This window comes from Corythoichthys intestinalis, chromosome 3, assembly GCF_030265065.1.
Source record: "Corythoichthys intestinalis isolate RoL2023-P3 chromosome 3, ASM3026506v1, whole genome shotgun sequence".
In the NCBI taxonomy this organism is placed as follows: Eukaryota; Metazoa; Chordata; class Actinopteri; order Syngnathiformes; family Syngnathidae; genus Corythoichthys; species Corythoichthys intestinalis.
This window is the reverse complement of record NC_080397.1, coordinates 30,293,089-30,307,893: the sequence shown is the minus strand read 5'-3', so window position 1 is coordinate 30,307,893 and position 14,805 is coordinate 30,293,089. Positions and strand designations below refer to the sequence as shown.

Genomic DNA, 14,805 nt, shown 5'->3' with positions numbered 1-14,805 from the left:
ACATCACAGAATGGCTGCACAGTTGAATACTTAAATATTTGAGCATCGTCATTCAGATGAAGATCATATACAATTGGAGTCGTCTTTACGTTAAAACTAAGATGGATGAACAAAGTGCAAAGAAACCAAAAAAGGAAACTTTAAATTGTTGCATAACAGCAATCTGGACTTCCAAACTAGAGCGTCTCTTACCTGAATGCTCTCCTCTGCCCTCTGAGTGCAATGCATCATGGTCGTAAAGGTGAGCGTGGTGATCAGACCACCCAGGAAGTGTTGAACGCTCATACTCAAGACGGCCATACCTGTGAGAGAAAACATTTACATTGTTGCAACGCAACTACAGAAAGATTTTTAGCCTGCCAGTGCTCGCTACGACACCTCTCTGAAAAGTATCTTCTCACTACAGACACCCACCCCCCCATTCGTCCCAAAAACACATGTAGTGTATCCTCTGAGGGAAAGCACAGGGAGGTGTCGGTGAGAAACACAGAGGAACCACAGAGCTGATCTGTCACTGCTCCTGCGAACACTGAATTATTCACCCAGGCTGCCAGAGTTTGTGCACAATAAGACTCTTCAATCACAGAAGACACAACGATCTGACTGGAGCCGGGGAAGTAGAAGGTTATCATGTAATATTGAAAATTCCGAAACTGAATGTTTTTCCATTTTCTTTTATTTCTGGTTCCGTTTTCCCTGATATTTTTGTTTTGGCTTTAAAGAGAAGAGGAGGGGAGGAGGGCTTCACTTCAGTCTGAGAGGCCTGAAAGGGGGAACAGACAACTGGCGGAGATGAATGATGCTCATCTGATTCCCAAATGCTTCGAGACGGGGCTGTGCAACTCAATCACGTGTCATTCAGGCAATAACGACTGAATGGTTCTCTAGAGAAAGAACACCAACATCCTTTGAATAATTTATAGAACTTTGATTTTGCTCTATACTTGCAATCACTTGGCTTTAGACTGTTTGCCCTATAGACTTATATTTACCATATATTATTTCTAAAGGTGGCAGAGTGGTTAGCACGTAGGCCTCACAGTTCTGGAATGTTGTTTCAATCCTGGCTCTGGCCTCCCTGTGTGGAGTTTGGATGTTCTCCCCGTGCCTGCGTGAGTTTTCACTGGGTACTCCAGTTTCCTCCAACATCCCCAAAACATGCATGGTCGGCTGATTGAACACTCCAAATTGTTCCTAGGTGTGCGTGAATGGTTGTATGTCTCTATGTCCACTGCTGGCAACTAGTTCAGGGCATATCCTGCCTCCTGCTTTGTTAGCTGAGATAGCTCCACCACCCCCACGACGTGAGGATAACTGATACAGAAGATAAATAAATGAATTACTTCTAAAAAGAATTACAACCAACAGTACCGTAAAATGACATACTCTAATAAACTTTACTTAATAAATAACAATTTATTTTGTTAATTTATTCATCTATTTATTCATCTGTTATTTGAGTGTAAAACAATCAGGAGAAAAAATATCGTGTCATCATGTTTATCATAATATTTAGAGCATTTTTTTTAAATGCACCACACCTGCTGCAGAATTACACAACATGGCCAAAAGGCCTTTAATATCAATTTACATTCCTGGCAGCAATATATGTATACTATAACTAGGATTGGGCATCGAACATCGAGCATTGATGGGATCCGGTTCTAACACTCCGGTTCTCCCGAAATCGTTCGAATTTTTACATTTCGATTCCATGTTTCAATGCCCTGATCACCGAGCAGGACAAAAATGCTTTGCCAAAAACCACAAAGAAAAAGCCACAAGAAGCACGTGTTTGTACATTGCAAATTGATTACAACCATGGACACAGTGCGGCGGCACTCTAAAGTTTGGCTTAACTTTACAAAAAAATGACCAGTCAGCTCAGTGCAACATTTGCAACACAACTGTATCATGCAAAGGTGACTGCACGAACAATTATGCACGACCGGCTTCAATACGAGTGCCAAGAGCATAGCCAGCTGAGTGCTACGTATTTGACACGCTGCGCCGTCAGAACAAGGTAAGTAAAACAATACATTACGTCTCTCTTCTGCTGTTTCAGCGACCCGACCCCAGATTAAGCAGTAGATGATGGATGGATGGATGGATGGATGGATGGATGGAAGGATGGAATAGTACAAGAATAAATCGTATTATTACGTCGGGCTATAGTCACTATCATATAGAATAGTATATAGAAATAAATGCAAAATGGCAGACCTGCTGGCGGTAGCAAACAGACACCATCTTAAAGCAGTAGCCGCCTCCGTTAAAAAGAAAAAACAGTATTAAAAGGATTTTTGTTTTGGAATCTGTTGTGTTGCTTATTTAAAAAGAAACAGCCATATGAAACATTTGATTACTTTTTTAAGAACTCGTAGCAGTGAAAACATAGTATCACATCTAGTGCTGCAACGATTAATCGATTAACTCGCGTATTCGACTAGAAAAAAATTTCAAATTAAATTTTATTGCTTCAAATATTCGTTTAATTAAAGTGGCGTTGTAACGGTTTATTTTGAAAGTGTTTGCATTTAGTTTTATTGATTAGGGTGGATACACCGCCCTCTGTTATGCCTCATTTCACATGGTTGAATCCAACGGCTCCCTGTTAAGATCAACGTAAACTAAGTTTTTGTTTGAGCTAATGATTTTTATGCATTCATAATTTACTTTATCAGCATATTTAGCCGTTTTTTTGTGGGAATATGTGTCTGAACCATTTGTAAAGAACATTGTGAAAAAAAAAAGTTAGCATTTTTTAGCACTTAAGCTAGCGGACTTTTGCTATGTAAGTTAGCCAATTGCTCTTTTGTTGTACACAGATCCTCATAAAAAAATTAAAAAATAAAATTATACCGTTTGAGGTTCGGCTCAGGTATTTCAAATTTTTCATGTTCCTTATCCGAGTACTCGATTATTCGAACTTACTAGTTCATCGATTAATCGACTACTAAAATAATCGATAGCTGCAGCCCTAATCACATCACAAAGCATCCAAGCCAGACGCTCTCATCTCTTCTTCTCCACATTATACGTACATTCCTACAGCGCCACTCATTGGCCTAACTGGTATTGTCACAACATAAACATAGCATATGTCTGTAAACAAAACAAAAGTTTTTTACAAATAAGGAAATATTATTTTGCCTCATCTACATCAAAATATAATCGATATAAGAATTTATACTAACGCTTCGTCGTAGCTACCCGCTAAAGTACATGTATGGCACAAGAATATGAGTTAATGTTTTCTACGTGAGCTTTTGAAAAATAAACATTGTTGTGAAAGTGCACTTCTTTGGAAAGAAACTTGATTACATTTGAGTTCAAAGACAAAAAGTTCAAAGAAAATATTCATATACAAGTTAAAAATAACCCTGTGAGAAGTTCATATAATTCATAACTTTCATATTAATTGTACTAATAATCAATAATAATATAAATAATAATAATAATAATAAATTTTAAATTCATCCATCCATCCATCCATTATCTTCCGCTTAGTCCGGGGTCGGGTCGCGGGGGCAGCAGCTTTAGCAGGGAAGACTTCCCTCTCCCCAGCCACTTCAGCCAGCTCCTCCGGCGGGATTCCAAGGCGTTCCCAGGCCAGCCGAGCGACATAGTCTCTCCAGCGTGTCCTGGGTCGACCACGGGGCCTCCAGCCGGTGGGACATTCCCGGAACACCTCTCCAGGGAGGCGTCCAGGAGGCATCCGACCCAGATGCCCGAGCCACCTCAACTGGCTCCTCTCAACGCGGAGGAGCAGCGGCTCGACACCAAGCCCCTCGCGGATGACCGAGCTTCTCACCCTATCTCTAAGGGAGAGCCCGGACACCCTGCGGAGGAAACTCATTTCGGCCGCTTGTATCCGGGATCTCGTTCTTTCGGTCATGACCCACAGCTCGTGACCATAGGTGAGGGTAGGAACGTAGATCGACAGGTAAATCGAGAGCTTCGCCTTTTGGCTCAGCTCCTTCTTCACCACAACGGACCGGTGCAGAGTCCGCATCACTGCAGACGCTGCACCGATCCGCCTGTCAATCTCCCGCTCCCTCCTACCCTCACTCGTGAACAAGACCCCGAGATACTTGAACTCCTCCACTTGGGGCAGGATCTCATCCCCGACCCAGAGAGGGCATGCCACCCTTTTCAGGCTGAGGACCATGGTCTCGGATTTGGAGGTGCTGATCTTCATCCCAACCGCTTCACACTCGGCTGCGAACCGCCCCAGTGAGAGTTGGAGGTCATGGCTTGATGAAGCCAACAGCACCACATCATCTGCAAAAAGCAGAGATGCAATGCTGAGGCCACCAAATGGGAAACCCTCAACGCTTCGGCTGCGCCTAGAAATTCTGTCCATAAAAATTATGAACAGAATCGGTGACAATGGGCAGCCTTGGCGGAGTCCAATCCTCAGTGGGAACGAATTCGACTTACTGCCGGCAATGCGGACCAGACTCTGACACCGGTTGTACAGGGACCGAACAGCCCTTACCAAGGGGCTCGGTACCCCATACTCCCGGAGCACCCTTCACAGGACTCTCCTAGGCACACGGTCGAACGCCTTCTCCAAATCCACAAAACACATGTAGACTGGTTGGGTGAACTCCCATGCACCCTCAAGGACCCTGCTGAGGGTGTAGAGCTGGTCCACTGTTCCACGGCCGGGACGAAAACCATACTGCTTCTCCTGAATCCAAGATTCGACGTCCCGACGGACCCTCCTCTCCAGCACCCCTGAATAGACTTTACCGGGGAGGCTGAGGAGTGTGATTCCTCTATAACTGGAACACACCCTTGGAACCACCACCCCGGTCTGCCAATCCAGAGGCACTGTCCCCGATGTCCACGCGATGTTGTAGAGGCGTGTCAGCCATGACAGCCCAACAACATCCAGAGCCTTTAGGAACTCCGGGCAGATCTCATCTACCCCCGGGGCCTTGCCATTGAGGAGCTTACCAACCGCCTCAGTGACTTCAAATCCAGAGATCAAAGAGCCCACCTCAGAGTCCCCAGACTCTGCTTCCTCAAATTCATATAATTTTTAAAAAATCAAGAAGTTAAGACATTACTATAATAATTACTAATAAATTCCTAAACTATTAATTTTTTGACCCTGCCTCATTTTTGTTTTTTTTTGACCCTGCCTCTTATAAGAATCGGAATCCAGAATCGTTCGGAACCGGAATCGGAATCGTTCAATTTCAAACGATGCCCAACCCTAACTATAACTGCTAATATTGTTGCACAAGGTAACTGTATAGAATACAAGGCAAGGATGTCTCCATGTCTAACCCAGAAACAGTCACTCACCTGTCATGAGTGACGACGGTTCCAGCACAGTGAGTAAGGAGCTCTGGAAGACCATACTAATGGTCCGCAACACAAAAACACGTCGCATGAGAGCGCCGATACTATGGATGGACAAACAAAGTAGGAATAATCAGAAAAACAATTGCTCTTTCTCTTGATGGACATGATAGACAGACAAGGGATATTCAACTTCTCTTCATGCACACATACACAACGACATTCACACACACGCACGCACACACGCTTACAGACGGGTGCTTCAGTAAACAAGTCCCCAGACACTAATTGATTCGCTGTTTGAGCATGAAAATCATCCCCCTGTGGTTTTGGTTCATGACGTAATCAATAAACTAACGAGAACCCCAGCATGGGGAGGATAATTAATCACTGTTAATATACACACACAAACATGCATGCACATGAAACCACACTGTTTTTTGACATCAAGGATTAACAATGCCAATCACTCAGGGGATACCTGCCACTCAAAGAAACAGCATGTGTGTTACAGTGTGTGTGCACGTATGTGTAAAAACACAAGAGAGAAAAAAATATAATAAGATTCTTAATAAAATAATAACATTCTTAAATAGGTTCAAGTAAGGACTCAAGTCTGTCTCACATTGCTTGTGGTTAAATTTATTGTGTTTGCTTTATGATAACGCACAAAAAAAAAAAAAAAAAAAGAGTTTCCTTTTTTTTCCAGACTGCATCCAGTAGGAGTGTGCTTTTTAGTCCAGACACAAACTTCAGATAGATAGATCGATAGATCAAAAGATAGATAGCAAAGTTTAAAATCAAATTGGATTGGCATCTCACACCATCAATGGCAGGGGAACTAGGGCTGCCACGATTAATTGACAAATGAATTCTCATGTATTTTCATAGTCAATACACAGACATAGTTTAGTTCTAAATTGTCAAAATTCTTTTTCTGAATCTCTAAATAACATTTTTCTTTTTCAAAGTGGGAAAAAGAAAATTTTATTTTTTAATTAAATTTTCAATTTAAAAATAATGTTTATTTTAATTCAAAAAAAGAAACATGCGATGACAAAGGGGAACTATGTAATGTATAAAAGATCTCTTTAGAAATGGTAAATTTGCCTCTTTTAACCAGCTAAGAGAAGATTTTGGCCTGTCGCAATCGGATTTCTTTAAATATGTTCAAGTTTGCAGTTTTGTGAAGAAAACATTGTCACTTATTTTGCCATTTAAAACATGGTTTGATGATTGCTTGGAATTGGACCCCACCATCAAAGGCATCATTTAAGCTCCTTATGACAGGATTTAAAGTGCTGCATCTCCATCATTAACTAATTTGAAACAAAAATGGGAGGAAGAGCTGGGTGAGGAGCACACTGATAACACTTGGCAAGCTGCCATTATGTCAATCCATTCATCATCTGTTTGTATAAGACTAGATTCTTCACAGGTTACACTGGCCATCATGTGAAATTTCGAAACTATATCCAGGTGCTGATCCAGCATGCCTAAGATGTGGTCTTACCCCAGCCAACCTGCACCATACAGTATGTTTTCGGTGTGTCCCTGGCTTTATGCATTCTGGAGAGAAATTTTCACAACACTGTGCTCCTTATGTAATAAGGATATTGCGCCAAACTGTATAACAGCGCTGTTTGGGAATGTCCCATCAAATATATTAGTTTCTTCACGCCAGGCCAGTGCAATAGCTTTTATTACACTACTTGCGAGGCGCATGATTTTACTTAATTGGAAAAAAAATGAACCTCCATCTTTTAAGCGCCTGATTGAAGAAGTTATGTCCAATCTAAAATTGGAACACCTAAAACATATTGTAAACGGCTCTCTCCTGACATACACAAAAACATGACAGCCATTTTTAACCTTTTTTGAGACTTGATCTAAAACATAGCTCCTGTTATTATTATCTAACCTGCTACAGCCTCACCCCCCCCCTTTATTCTTTTTCAATTTATTCTGATTTCCATATGTTGTTTTGTAAACAATATTGAATTTGTATCCCCCATGTGAAATATGCTCAGGTGCTGTCCGGTTTTACCTTCCTACAAAGCCTATTTGTTCCCCTTGAGTCTTTGTGACTCTGGAGTAGAAACGTCAAACTAGGTAGCCATTTCTTTGTGTCCCAGACGTATGTGTGTTTCGTTTGCTTATGTTGTTTATCCCCGTCATTGAATGTGTGGAGCAACTGCTGTTTCTATGTCAATTTGTGGATGTCGTTCATATTGTTTTTGTTTGTCTGTATTTGTTGTGTGTTGTTTTGCTATGATAAAACCAATTAAAAAGATTTGAATTTAAAAAAAGAAACAAATAACTATTCTCATTTTATATATTGATTCATTTAAAAAACAAAGCAAAAATTTTTTTTCGCTTAGGAAACAAAAACAAAAACAAAAAAAACTTTAAAATTTTATATTAAAGGGGAAAAAAAACTAATATTCCCAGATTTTTGGACAACAGAAATTTTACAAAAAAATTATTGAAGCAAAAAGCATGGAGTTGATGCACTTGATTTACTTTTGCAGGCCGCACAAAATGATGCTGTGGGCTGCATCTGGCCACCGTGCCATCAGTTTGACAACCCTGTTTTAAAGGGAAAGATTAGACTTCTCATAGCAGAAAGAATATTGTTTAATAAAATGAAGAAAAAAAAACACAGAATTATTTTTTTCTAATGTGCAATGGTGGAGAAAAAGGTCATTATAAGCCATTATTCCCAGGAAATGTCCACCTGACATGGGGGCAGACATTTTGTCAAAGCCAGTACTTTTACCCGACTATTTTTGCTCTGCCATTAATACTCAATCAAGGATTTGTGATTGAAAAAATAATCGGTTTTATTATTTGCAACTGTCTGCAGTGCTGAGCGCAAATAAAAGGGAACTTAAATCCCTAGACATTCAAGGCAACAGGATAATCGCCCAGGAGAATCTTTTCGGAGTTTGATTGCAAGGAAGGACAAATTCTCCAATTTGGCCTAATTTTGGTATGTATGCATAACTAGCTTAAGCAAACGGAAAATGATGAAATGCAGCAGTTGTTTAAGTAAAATATCTTTCACTGCAGAAGTCACACTTAAAATATCAAAACATGTTTGTTTTTGTTAATTCAACAGTTGTGTGTTCACACCCTGAAGAGATTTTGAGTATGCATTTGTGCATGTAGTCCTGTGTTTCTGTGTGGAATGAATTTGCTGCTCATGCTGTTCTCACACCACACAACAGACACAGGGGAGGTCCCCAAGTTCTTCAACAAGTCTGTTTACTTAAATTACAGAACACACTGAGCCAGTATGCATGCAAACATACACACAGGAAAGCACAATAGAAAATAACCTGAAACAGGCAGCATACACCCGAGTGAGTCGTGTACATGAAAAAGGAATATAAAAGGAAGAGCACACCGAGGAAGACAATTATTCTGACAGGCGCTTAGGACCACACACATCGCCATACAGAACCATCATAACTGTTGTATCAGTGCTATCACTGCATTACTTTCCATATACAAATTTTATGATTACATAATTGTTTGCATATGTTTTTAAATTGGTGCAAAGCATTCGGCATTCTAGCAGTCAAACGTGTGCTGACAACTACCTGAACTGTGCGAGCAATAACCCTCCCAGTGAGGAGCCACAGATGGAGAAGCCCATGGCGATGATGCCGTTCCAGAAGCCGAGCTCTCTGGCAGTCATGTGGTGATCCAACAGAAACAAGGGAAACATGGTGACAGCACCTTGCTCGCCTGGACATGAGGTATTTGGGGTGGGGAAGGTTATGGGTGGAGAAATGAAAAAGTTACATTTGGGCCCAACAGATGACTAAATAACACACTTGTATTTTCCATACTTTGGATAGGCATGCGACTTACACTCAGGTGTGAAATATATGGTTTTGTTTTGTTTTGTTTTCACACTGAAAGCCAGGAGAAAGGAGTTCAAGGCATGCCCTCTACTTCCATAGTTAGCAGAGTTGTTAGTAACTGATTATGAAAGTTATGACTTTCATAAATTAATTAGAAATTTGGAGCGAGATCGAGTTTGGTAAACAAGTGATGCTGTGTTGTTAGGCTATAGTTATCTGAATAACTGTTATTGCATTAAAAAACACCATGAAGCCTGTTGTTCTACATTGCTAGGAATCTTTGGGCACCTAACGATTCGATTACGATTCAGAAGCTCCGACCCGATTATAAAACGATTATTGATGCACCCCCCTCCTTTTTCTTTTCTTTTTTTTTTTTTTTTTTTTTTTATGTTTTTACATTAGTTCCAAAATTGTTCAAAAATTCTCTCAGGCTAAACCAAACTACTATTTCAGTGTCAAGTTAACATATAGTGAACAAATATACAAAAATAACAGTAAATAAAATACTCCAGTCCCCATTCTATATCAGCAGCTTTAAACTACATTCAATTAATTTAATGTTGTGAATCAACCGTTACAGTTGTTAAAATTGCTCCTGTTATTCCATAATTTTCCTTCTGTCTACTTTTGACATGTCAAAGTTTTAAAACTGTTTCATCATTTAAAGATCGATTCAAGACAAGATTTTATCAATTTAGGAGTATTTCAGATAAAAAGTTAATTAGGTTCGCTACAAAAGAGCCTTCTAGAGAAGTCTACTGCTTTAAGATGGCGGCTGTTTACTAACGCCGGCAAGTCTGTCATTTCGCATCTCTGTTCAATAATACATGTTTTAACACCACCGTCGTCTGTTATTTTGCATCTAGTTCTACATATATATGATATCTACTGTAGCCGTATGTTTGTAGCAACTAGCAACTGGGTGTTGTTTGTAGCGGCTGTCGGCCGCATTCAGGTATGATTGTTTTTTTACCTAGCGGCATGAGTTGAACATGATATTTACTCTCAGGCCGTTCCTCATTGCGTCCCAAAGACCGTGTTTTACTTCCGCTTTACCTGGTATAATTCAATAATTGGATGTTTGTGAATCGTTCTCAAATCTTCCACGGCCAAATCGCGAATCATCTAAGAATCGGAAATTTCGTACGCCTCTAGTTATTACTATGTTTGGTCTTGGCCTCTGATGAAATAAAATTCCCCCCAAAAATGTGCCTTTAAAAAAAATCCCATTCGTCACTGATGTGACTTATAGTGGGGAAAAAAAACAACAGTGTCAGAGTCAAAAGTTGGGACTGCAGGGAGTGTTACATGGTGGTTATGGCCGTCTCATGAATGTGTCAGCAACTTTTCTATGGGACTTGCTCTCTGTACAGAAGGTAGCACTGTGTTTTGTTTCCTTGAGACTCATTGCACAGTGCACATCCCTTGACAGTGTCTAAGTATGAGCCAGCTAAGTGGTTAGGACTTAGACTAGCCTGCTCTTTAACTTATTGGCTGTCATTTACAATGATAAACGAACAAGTCTTTGTAAGATGTGCTTTAATGCTTTTGCATGCTAAGGTTAATAATGTGTGTTTAAAACTAATAGCTATAACTGTAAAGCTTGTTTTTGGGTGCCAAATATACAGTATTATGCCAGTTTGCTCTTCCACAGCTATTATACGCGCACTCCCAAGCTATTATGAAGAATACAGTTTTAGCCCATGATCATGTGCTTACCAGTGATTGTTCACATCCTGCTGATGAATAGAAACACACACACATATGTTGATTCATCACAAATGTCTCAGTACTTTTTCATCAAGCTACAGTACTTTGATTGCAAATGTGGGGTCAAAACAGAGATATCTTGCCTGCTCAGGTAATTCAATCAGGAAGTGTGACTGTTCAATCACTGACTAGAATAAGGAATTTGCCCGACCGAACCTGCCACGTTGGACAACAAGTGTTGTAACTGTATTTTGCTCATCAACAAACCCTCAATAAAAGCTGCACTCCTCAGGATGAAAGTCAGAGAAGCTTGTTGCGAGCCACGAGCTCGCATCAACCTTTTTCTCCTGACAGAGTAAAACCTTATCCCTGTCTCCATTCTGATCCTCTCTCCGTCCTCCCTCAGGTCTTTTATTATTTTCTTAGTACAGTAGTAAGATTAGACCCAACATTTCTTGGTGCCGAAACCCGGGATCTAAAAATCCGCGTTCATCCGGACCGCCGCGGGGCCAACGGACGCCGCCGGGATATTTACGACCTTTTTCTCATGAACGGACGGCTGCGCCTTTGTTCCTGCGACGACCCGGATTGCCGGTGACAGGTCCCAGACGAACCAGGGCAGGACGGAGTGAGGTAGGATAAAGTTTAATTAAGTTGTTGATGCTTTCGGGTTTAAATACGGGGCGGATTGAATTGTGAAGTCGAAGTACTGACTCATAATAGTTCGAAGTACGGAACATCCGTTAAGTAAACCGTTGAAATTTAAACCATCCTAGTTCGAAGTACTGAACTATTGTGTGACGAATTGCGTGCGTTTAAAGGGTCTAAAAACGTTACGTAAACAGTAATCCTCGAAGTACTGAGGACTAACACACAGGCAATATTTTGCGAAGTAAAGAAAAAATATTGCGGAAAGCGGGCCGAAGTACCGAGCCATAAAAAGTTATAAAAACGTCCGAACCCGGAGTCAGAGACAAGGTAAAGCAAACATAATAGCGTGATAAAAAGCAAAAGTGAAAAGTCCGTGCACGGCAATAAAATACAGGCGACCAAAACTGACCACAAAACAACTAAGAGATTAAATTGGCGACGTAAATAAAACGTAAAAGCGTTACGTTTGAAAACTGATAAAAACCAAAAGAAAAAATGATAAAAGAACATCCTGATGTTAAATTCATGCAACAAATGAAGCCAGAAAAGTTGTTGTTACTTAGGAAAATGGGTAAAAAAACATGCATTCGACCCCACATTGAAAAATGAAGAAAATATGGCCAAACTGAAGAAAGAATTGTTGATGAAGAAGCAACAGACAAAGAGAAAAACGAAAGGGGAATTCGGTCGAAAATAGGAATTTCTGTGTATCTGTGTTGACAGTTTGTCTTTGAGCTCAAATTGTTTGTTTATTTTTTTGTCTGGGGTGAGCCACTAGTAGAATGTACGGTGACTTTGATTTGTATTTTGTACTGTCTTGTATGATAAGTCATTGTGGATAACTATGGTTGTTGTCATGTGACTGATTATGAGGCTGCGTTGTGTCTTTCTTTCATGATTTTTCATGTCCATAGTGATAATTGGTGAATTGTGCTGTTGAAAGTTTGAGTAAGTTGTATTGAAGAAGGTAACCGTAAGTCTAAGTAAAGATGGGTGGCGAATGTGTTTGGTTGTTTGGTGGACGTCCGGAGTGAAAAAAAGGAATTAAGAAAGTAGGGTTGAGAAGGTTTTGGGCGTGTGAGACAAGCGTCGATAAGCGAGGGAATTGTTTGTGAATAGCTGACCGTTTATTGTGCAAAATCGGAAAAACCTAGAAGTTTTTCAACATGTGGAGTGCGGCCCTTCGGTGGCCCCTATTTGCAACATGGGGTCCTCGACGGCATCCGCTGGGTTTTTGCCCAAATTAATTATAAGGGAAGGTTGTAATTGCAGCTGGGAATATTCCAGCCTTTCCCTTGTACTATTTAGGATATGAATTTTGAAATGGAATCTCATTAGAGATAAAAAATAGACTATTGAGCTAAATTGAAAATTATAGAACGCTCTTAAAAGAAAATAAGAGAATGGCTAAAAGAGAAAGAAAATAGTTAATGTTTTGAAAAAGGAAAAGATCAACTGTTGATAGAGCTATTTGAAAACAAACTTAACAGATTTATTTTAAGCAAAGAGCTAGTATATTTGATAAAAAGAAAATTAGATTGTTAGAAATGTTCTTCATTCAAGAATAGATATTGTTCAAAATATTATTTGAAAGTAAATTATTCTGAATTCAGGTGAAAAATGACCAACTTTTAGATGTATCGAGCTAATAAGAAACAAATAATAATATTTACTCCAAGTAAGTAGAGTAATCTGACGTATTAATCTTTGAACTAGTTCTTAACATTCAAAGTAAGATGGAGAAAATTATTCGGCTAGATTTAAAAGAGTATTACGTTATAAAAATTTACAATGAAGAAGGTGATTCAGAAATAGAGAAATGTACTCATTATTGGCAGATTTAAAGAGAAAAGGAATCACACATAATGACATAATAAATAGATTGACTAAATTAGATTTTGAACAACATGGCAAAATACAGTAAGAACTGTCAAAAAGACTTCCCATTAATTCTTGGGAATGATAATAGATATCAATGCAAGTCTTATAGATAAAGAGCGGTCCAAATGTTGGTTAATAAACTCCTGTTGAGGAAGGAGCAGCGGTTTGGTATATGTCACAAAATGAATAAATATTAATAGCTGATGAAAAAAAGTTTTAGCAGACGTTAGAGCAATTTTAAACTTGCCGCTTTTTAAGAATGACAGAAGTAGTCTAAACTAGGGAAATAAGTTGTTACAGGGAGTGTATAAATAATAACAAATCAAAAGTTGGGATTAAAAAACGTTCTAAAAATTCACACGGAAAGCAGATAATTCTACCAACCTGGAGTGACATACGAATGGATGTTTTTTAGTGCACGAAAAAACATTCTTTGTTCTCCTCTGGACTGCTGAATTATCCTCCATTATAAATTATATGGATGTCAGTTGAAAATGATTGGAATTAAAATTCGAATTGAATGCTATAAGAGGTAGTGTTTACTTAGGTGTTAAAGAATAGACGAGAAGTCATAGTGGAATAAAAAAGATTGCTTAAAAGAATATATCTGTCCCACAATACCCTCCCATTCAAATGAAAAACTTTGCCTGGGTAAAAAAGTCTGATTTTGACTTATGTGGACAACACACTGTGATATGGAAAATTCAAATTTAAAATAGAAATTTAAATTGATTACAAAATTTACCCAAAATATACCCTAGGCCTATTGAGATACTGTATTTGACTAAAAACAATTAATTGAATAGATTACAATTGCGTAGTGGAATCGTAATTTTTGGATTACATGTTGATGGATCTTCAACAGTGACCCAAAGAAGGTGAAAAGACATTTTTGTCAGCTCTAAAGAAATTCCAAAACAAAGACAAATTCCAATTTTGTAATCTTGAGTGGAACATTGCGCGATATATTAATGCCACTGCAAAATTCAATTTACTGATTAAAATGGGAACTGACAAAAATTGTTCATAAGCAAATATTGGCATTTGCCAAGTGTAAATTATTATACTGGGAGAATTGTAACTCTAACTTTGGATTGATTGCGGAACGTAAACTGTTTTTGATACAGTAATAGTAACGGTAACAGTAATAGCATGGGGTTTTAGAAATGGGTTATTCGTTATTCTTGAATTTACGATACATGATTACCATTCTCCCAAGATAAGCTTAATCCTTGATTTTAGACTTTGAATATATCACGTTTATCCTAAGTATCTTTATTTCACATTTTTATTGACATAACATTTGGTTTGTTTTGAGGATATGTTTTAATGTAGAGTTTATAAAAGCTAATTTGGTTTCCTGTTTTGAATA

The 14,805-nt window shown here is 39.0% G+C and overlaps 1 protein-coding gene across 3 annotated transcripts in view; it reads right to left on the bottom strand.

The window, feature by feature from the left end:
• Positions 1-14,805, bottom strand: part of mfsd3 (major facilitator superfamily domain containing 3) — a 52,010-nt gene that overhangs the window by 13,211 nt on the left and 23,994 nt on the right. For 2 of the 3 annotated variants that reach the window (XR_009062768.1, XM_057832045.1), the window contains exons 3-5: positions 8,922-9,069; positions 5,320-5,420; positions 193-302 (exon numbers count right to left, since the gene is read on the bottom strand). Coding sequence is in view for 2 of the 3 variants with exons in the window: in XM_057832045.1 (XP_057688028.1) it covers positions 193-302; positions 5,320-5,420; positions 8,922-9,069 (359 nt within the window). In the remaining variant the exon portion in view is untranslated. The remainder of the gene's footprint in view (positions 1-192; positions 303-5,319; positions 5,421-8,921; positions 9,070-14,805) is intronic. The other variant, XM_057832047.1, reaches the window with a different exon arrangement.